The 7,257-nt window shown below is 38.3% G+C and overlaps 1 protein-coding gene across 1 annotated transcript in view; it reads right to left on the bottom strand.

Annotated features, from left to right (window-relative positions):
• Positions 1-2,188: 2,188 nt before the first annotated feature.
• tonsl (tonsoku-like, DNA repair protein) overlaps positions 2,189-7,257 on the bottom strand; it is a 22,765-nt gene continuing 17,696 nt past the window's right edge. Inside the window, exons 21-26 of the mRNA XM_016546112.1 lie at positions 6,617-6,695; positions 6,210-6,521; positions 4,771-4,946; positions 4,392-4,465; positions 4,132-4,265; positions 2,189-2,814 (exon numbers count right to left, since the gene is read on the bottom strand). Of these exons, the coding sequence (XP_016401598.1) occupies positions 2,612-2,814; positions 4,132-4,265; positions 4,392-4,465; positions 4,771-4,946; positions 6,210-6,521; positions 6,617-6,695 (978 nt within the window). The 3' untranslated portion in view covers positions 2,189-2,611. The remainder of the gene's footprint in view (positions 2,815-4,131; positions 4,266-4,391; positions 4,466-4,770; positions 4,947-6,209; positions 6,522-6,616; positions 6,696-7,257) is intronic.

The raw sequence follows: 7,257 nt of genomic DNA, 5'->3' as shown, positions 1-7,257 counted from the left end.
GAACATCTTGACATGTTTGTGCTACTGGTCTCACTTCATAATGTCTGTGGTTTCTGGTTGAAAATAGAGGTGTTTTAAAAACAGTGGCACTACTCATTGTGTTCAGACTTTTTTTGCCAAACAAGATGCTGCGGAGAATCGTCCTGATCACCCTGCTGATATCCTCAGGTAAAATTAGCACAGATCAGATGTTAGTTAGCTTAATCAATCTATTTGATTTTATTTTGTGTGCATAGCTGGAAAAATAAATAAATAAATAGCACATAGACCAATTTGGTGCAGTGCTGGTCATGCTAAAACCAGCTTTAAAGGGATAGTTCACCCAAAAATGAAAATGTGATGTTTATCTGCTTACCCCCAGGGCATCCAAGATGTAGGTGAGTTTGTTTCTTCAGTAGAACACAAACAAAGATTTTTAACTCAAACCGTTGCAGTCTGTCAGTCATATAATGGAAGTGAATGGGAATCACGGCTTTGAGAGTCAAAAAAACATACACAAACAAAACCAAATTAAACCCTGCGGCTCGTGATGATACATTGATGTGTAAAGACAAAACGATCGGTCTGTGAAAGAAACTGAACAGTATTTATATCGTTTTTTTTATACCTATGATTTACTGCAATGTCCGAACTGTCCTGTGTGCATCCTGAGCGCGTTCGCAGACTTATAAGTGCATTACCGCCACCAATCTCTCAAATAAACATTGACACTCCTAATTGAGATTGAAGATAGAGTGTCAATGGTCCATTTGAGAGATAGGTGGCGGTAATGAACTTATAAGTCTGCGATCCGCCGTAAAGCAAGAAGAAGAAGAAGACGCAAACGTGCTCAGGACAGTTCAGACATTGCGGTGAATCAGAGGTATATACGGTTTCGACCGTATATAAGCAGCTCCGGGATGACATGCAACAGTTTGTGTTGTGCGAGAGTCACTGTAATGGAAGGGTGACTTCTGGTGGTGATTGAACGGAAGTCCATGGACAGGATTCGTGACAGTTTCCATATTGTATTTGGAATATTTTGGAATTCCTCTAGTGGCAGTAATCATAAACTGCAAGTTCATGTCATTTCATTTCCATAAGGGGGCATCAAAGACACTCGATGACCAAGTGCACGATATGTTTAGATGCAAAAATGGACCATTGACACTCTATCTACAATCTCAATTAGAAGTGTCAATGGTCCATTTGAGAGATAGGTGGCGGTAATGCACTTATAAGTCTGCGATCCGCCGTAAAGCAAGAAGAAGATGATGCGTCACACGTGAACGTGCTCAGGACAGTTAGAACATTGCAGTAAATCAGAGGTAAAAAAAACTATATAAATACCGTTCGGTTTCTTGCATAGACCGATCGTTTCGTGTCTTTACATATCAATGCATCGTCACAAGCCGCTGGGGTTTAATTTGGTTTGGTTTGTGTATGTTTTTTCCCATTCACTTCCATTATATGACTGATAGACTGCAACGGTTTGAGTTAAAGATCTTCGTTTGTGTTCTACTGAAGAAACAAAGTCACCTACATCTTGGATGCCCAGGGGGTAAGCAGATAAACATCAAATTATAATTTTTGGGTGAACTATCCCTTTAATGTGCCCAATTCACTGTTTAACTAAATGCACTATATTAAATGCCCACGTTTAGTACTTAGTATGTGCTACATTTATCATGCATTTTTACTTAGTTTGTGCTCTTCACTTGGAAATGCACGAAGAAGAGTTTACTGGAAATGAATTAAAAGAAAGCTCTGTAAGTCGTCCTCAACATAGTTTATCATTAACCCATTTTGTGTGGGTCATTTTCATGACTAATTTTTTTTATTTTCCCAATTTTTTCACATTTTCTAGAGCCGTTATGTAAACAAGTCGTGCGCTATTAGTCCACTGACCCAGCAAATATGCAAATAAGCACATTAACCCAGGGTTTAGAAATGTACAGTGTGAAACGTCGGCGTATGAATAACCAGGATTAATTGTTAACCCCTGGTAAATTATGAGCAGTGTGAAACATGAAGCAAGATAACCCAGGATCCTGTTGACCCAGGGTTAACTATTTCAAGTGTGAAAAGCCCTTGAGTGTTCGCTTCAGCTGGGAAAGTTGAGCAGAGTGCACTAGAGCTAATGGTATGATTATTGTTTTGCAGATCACAAGTTTTTATTTTTGAATATTTGTGGTATACTGTACACTCTGTTTGACACCAGTTTTCTCTCTCTCTCTCTTTTGCTTTAATTAAATGGACAATAAATGCATGAAACTCATGTTTTGTGACGTTTTTGCACTTTTCCAATTTTTGGAGATACTTTTACAAACAGAGGATGCTTGAATTAGTATTTATTGGTCTTTTTCTTGGTCCATCAGCACCACACATTAATATCTCATGCCCATTTCAAACTCATCATTTTGCAAATAATCAGTAATAAAGACAGTTTGCAGAAAGACTAAATAGAATAAAATGGGTTTGAGTCACATGTATAAACAAATATACGTGTCCATACAAATAATTACAATAAAAAAATACATAATGACAGCACACATGCTACAATTAGACAGTATTTACAGACAAATGTTTTCAAGCATTTGTCCATTAAACTAACGCTACTGCCAGAAATAGTTTACTGTGAAGCTGCGGTGATGCTCAGCATGCATTTGGAGTTGCGAGAAAAGACATGCACGTGTTCTGATCTCCGTCTCCAGCTCTGCTGCAGTGCATCCTGGTCTAGTTTATTGAGACTCTGGGAGCACAAACGCAGGTCTCGGATGTGATCAGACAGACTGTCCAAACAAACATCACCCAGAGGTCCTGACACCTGACAGCCTGTTAAGAAGAACAAGAGGAACTTTAAATATGACAGGACACGGTGAGTCACATTCACAATAACAGCGATCATTATCAGTTTGTTTAGACGGCCGATGACATATCCAGCAATTCAAATTTTGCACTAATGAGCTTCTCAAACAGCTTTTCCTGTGAGATACTGCAAGATGCTGCTACTGCGAGATTATGATGTGACTGCTTGCAGCTATATAACAAAACATGATGGTTAAAAAAATGTCATCACTAAGTTAATTTGAAATCTACTTTATGATATGCTGTTGCAATATACAGTCAAACCAAAATTTATTCAGACACCTTCAACATTTCATACATTATCACAGTTTATTCGCTATAGTTTAGAAAATGGTAATAAAATATGACAAGAACTCAAGAGTTAAACTGTCAGAACAAATTCATCTTGATAATGTCAGATAACACTTAAGCAAAACATGGTCAGGTCAAAGTGTCTGAATAATTTGTGGTCCCAAATTTTTATCCATTTTACTGGTAGTCCACTATATGAAGAATTTTTGGGTATAATATGTCAGTTTACTTTATTTTGCTATCTTGCTATCTAATTGTCTTGTCTGAAACTTGGTTAAGTAAATCAGTTTCAGATAAAGAAGTCAATATAAGTGGTTATAATGTTTTTAGGACCAACCGCCCTAATAGAGGTGGGGGTGTAGCAATTTACATCAAAAACCAGTATCACGTTAATGTACTGTTATCAATATCGGTAGTATGTATGGTTGTACTGCTGCCTATCTTGGCCAGGACACTCTTGAAAAAGAGATTTTTAATCTCAATGAGTTTCTTCCTGGTTAAATAAAGGTAAATAAATAATAAAATAATCTTCACTTACATAAATAAACTATAGTGTCCTGCACCCACTAGTAAAAAAAAAAATATCAAAAATTATATCTGGTGTCTGAATAATTTTTGGTTTGACTGTATATACAAAAACTTTCCCTTTTGGAGCAATAAAATTGGTTACTTGTCAAAAACTGAATGGCAACATATTCATACTATTAATTTCTCCCATTTTTGATCAGATGCTCAGAAAGCAATAGTACAGGTCTGAATTGTCAGTAAACCTATTACAGGGAAAGTACCTTCAAATTGCCTTTGAGTTTAAACATCTTGCTCAAGTTTATCATCGGTTAGGGGTTTGAACCTACAACCTTTCTGTTATCAGCCTACAGCCAAACCACTGGCAGGATACAAAAGCAAAATACACAATAAAATGACAATTAATGCATCCGAGCTGATGAGACACTGGCGATCAAATCTAAACGTCACAGGAAGAAAAGAAAATACCTTGAAGATTGAGATGGGTCAAAGGTCGCTGGGCCTCCATGAGGGCGTTAAGGAGACTTTGAAGGCCGACTGAGGTCACTGAACGGTTGCCAGACAAGTCCAAAGACACCAGGGAGGGACAAACAGGAAGACACCTAAAAATAACCAAAATATATCTATAATTTATACAATAAGCTGCAAAATGAAATAAGCATATAAATGATGTTTTAAGTTTTGTAACAAATAGTTAAGTACAGTAAGACGAGAGTTGAATGATTCACCTAGCAAGCAAGAGGACACTGTGGTCCGTAAGGCCATTTCCAGCCAGATTTAAGTGTGTGAGTGGACAGTCACCCTGGAACCCAAAGATTTAGTCAATATTATTTACATAGCAGTTGAATGATGCAGACTTTAAAGCAGAGATTAAATGGCATCAGGGCTGGAGCTTAATTCTCAGAACCAGCCCACAATCCATACTAAACATCTTCAGCACGCATTCTTGTTTTGATGACTGTTTTATGATTCGAAAAGGGGCAACTAACTGACAGGTAGGAGCAGCGGTTGCATTAAACAAAAAAACACTGACGGATCGTTCATTTTTTCCTGTTATTTTGACAAGTCCACAGAAGTCTAAACTGGACTAGAAGGAAGTCAGCATACTTGTGTCAGGAGTTTAGTGAGGATCTCCATGGCAGGCTGGTCGGATGGGCCTCTACAGACTGCAGACAGCTGAAGGTGCGTGAGACAGTGCATCGGTAATGTCTTCAACACAAGCTCGAAACCAGTGGAGCCCAGTGCATTATGGGAGAAGCACACCGACCGCATATTCCCAGTGCCTGTGAGAGCATAAAATAATAGACATTAGGGTTGGGCCGATAGACGATGCTATCGTCCATCGCCGATGGCTGATAGACTTCACGATGTTGAGCCGGCATCGTGATCCCCCCCCCATTCCCCCCATTCCCCCCGCATCCCAATACCGTGTTCGGAAAGAAAATGACGTGTAGGCGGAACCCCTAAAGGGAATAAATACGAGATGGGAGGAAAATATATATTTCAATATTTTTCCTCGCAGTTATATAATTGGGTAATTATACTACATATTTCGGCATCAGGGAGCCGCTATTATACCTGGCATTGAAACTGGCATCGTGCTTTTGAATGCACGATCGCTTTTAGTTTCACTTTTGAGATTCGCGATCACACGTACTCTGTTTATACTATGGAGTGGCAGTACTTACCACACATTTTACAAGATTATATGTTTGTCAGTGGCGCTGCAAATCATTCGCCATCGTCCTCAGTCATCTCTCTCCTTACTCTGTTTATGTGGTAAGTGAAATTTTCTGTACTGTAATGTAACAGGCAACCATTACACCGTGTCTACTCAATAAATTAAAAAAAAAACGCATTAAGAAAAACTCTAATAATGGCTGATAACTGATATGAAAACTGATGTAATGTCTGTCCCTAATAGAAGAACTTATTTTACTGGATGAATGAAAGTGCATTTACAGGGAAAGCAGCTTGACTCTTCGTCTCATGAAACCGCTGAACCGAAAAAGGGAAGCAGTTCATTTCTTCTCAAAAAGCAGCAAAACTCCTGACCACATCCTGACAAGACAGTCACAATTATTTGATATTCATTCTTCACACGTGTATTTTAGCTGCAGATTTCGGTGACCACACCATCTCTGCTGTACAGACTCATGCATGCTGGGGTGATTGTGCATTTACTGAGATCAAAACGAAGATATGCTTGTTAAAACTCAGCTGTATAAATGGTTGAGTATAAAATTTAATATATTTCATGTAAATAAAAAAAACAACATGACTTTAAATCAATCATTTCAAATGCTACAGCTGAATTTAGTATATTGAGGATATTCAATTATTAGTGTTTTTGAAGATGGTAACAGTTATTCAAAATGTAAAAATAGGGAAAAGAGCATTTAATATCCAATATCGACTGATTTCAATAAATTAAAAAAAAAACGCATTAAGAAAAACTCTAATAATGGCTGATAACTGATATGAAAACTGATGTAATGTCTGTCCCTAATAGAAGAACTTATTTTACTGGATGAATGAAAGTGCACTTACAGGGAAAGCAGCTTGACTCTTCGTTTCAAACGTGTCCGAGGCTTTTTTGAGCCCCTCTCCAGTGATCTGATTGGCTGATATGTCTAAAATCCTCAGTCTGGGCATAGTGGCAGCAGCAGACATCAGCTCCGGAAGGAGGTCGTTGTTCAGACGGTTGGCAGAGATGCGCAGCTCCGTGAGGCTGGCCTGCAGTTTGAGCGCTCGGAGGAGAGGAGTCAGAGACGCTGGAGGCAAACTGAGTCCACAGACGTTCACACATGAGCTGCTGTCCTGCACCTCACACAGCCGAGACACACGCCGGTTCTCCTCTAACACACGCATATGAAACAAACACATTTTGTGATAAATTTCCCAGAATTCTTTGTGACGAGAAAGACATTTAATTTGGCACAGAGTCACTCACCCACTGCCAGACTCTGACAGGCTTTCCTGTAGCGCTCAGGGAGAGGAGGAAGATCCCATGAACACACCTCAGCAACAACCTGCAACAGGAAGATTGACCAAAAGATGAAAAAAAGAAAGGTTTGCAATGAAAAACAACTTAAACTTTCAGCCAGTTTCTTTTTGGCGCTTGACACACTTTTGTTTAAAGGTAAAAAGCAGCCTGGGCTATATTGTTAATACCATGGAACAATAAAAAAAAATGCATCTAGAAGTATTTATAATGTACTACTGTTTTGAGTCATTTGTTTTTAAGGGGAGACACTGTAGGCAAAAACACTATTTTTTCATGCACCTGTCAATTTTGAGATTTTGGGCTTTTTGGCTTTTCATAAAAGTGTTGATAAAGACTAGTGGAAAGAAAACATCCAAAAGACACTGTTAAGTGCTTATATTATAGCACTTTATCTATTTGTGTCAATAGATTTAAATTGCAATACATATTTTTAAAGGCCATTTTCTCAAAATGAGTTTTTTCTCCTACACTGAGCCATAAATCTCCACTTCAGTAGCACTTACACACACCAAACTTTACATTTTTATTCCTGTCTATATTCTGAAGATTTTTACAGAGGGATTTGTTCATATATAATTTGCTTGATT

The sequence above is a fragment of the Sinocyclocheilus rhinocerous genome, unplaced genomic scaffold, assembly GCF_001515625.1.
Source record: "Sinocyclocheilus rhinocerous isolate Xijiao unplaced genomic scaffold, SAMN03320098_v1.1 scaffold853, whole genome shotgun sequence".
In the NCBI taxonomy this organism is placed as follows: domain Eukaryota; kingdom Metazoa; phylum Chordata; class Actinopteri; order Cypriniformes; family Cyprinidae; genus Sinocyclocheilus; species Sinocyclocheilus rhinocerous.
This window is presented reverse-complemented; position numbering and strand designations above follow the sequence as displayed.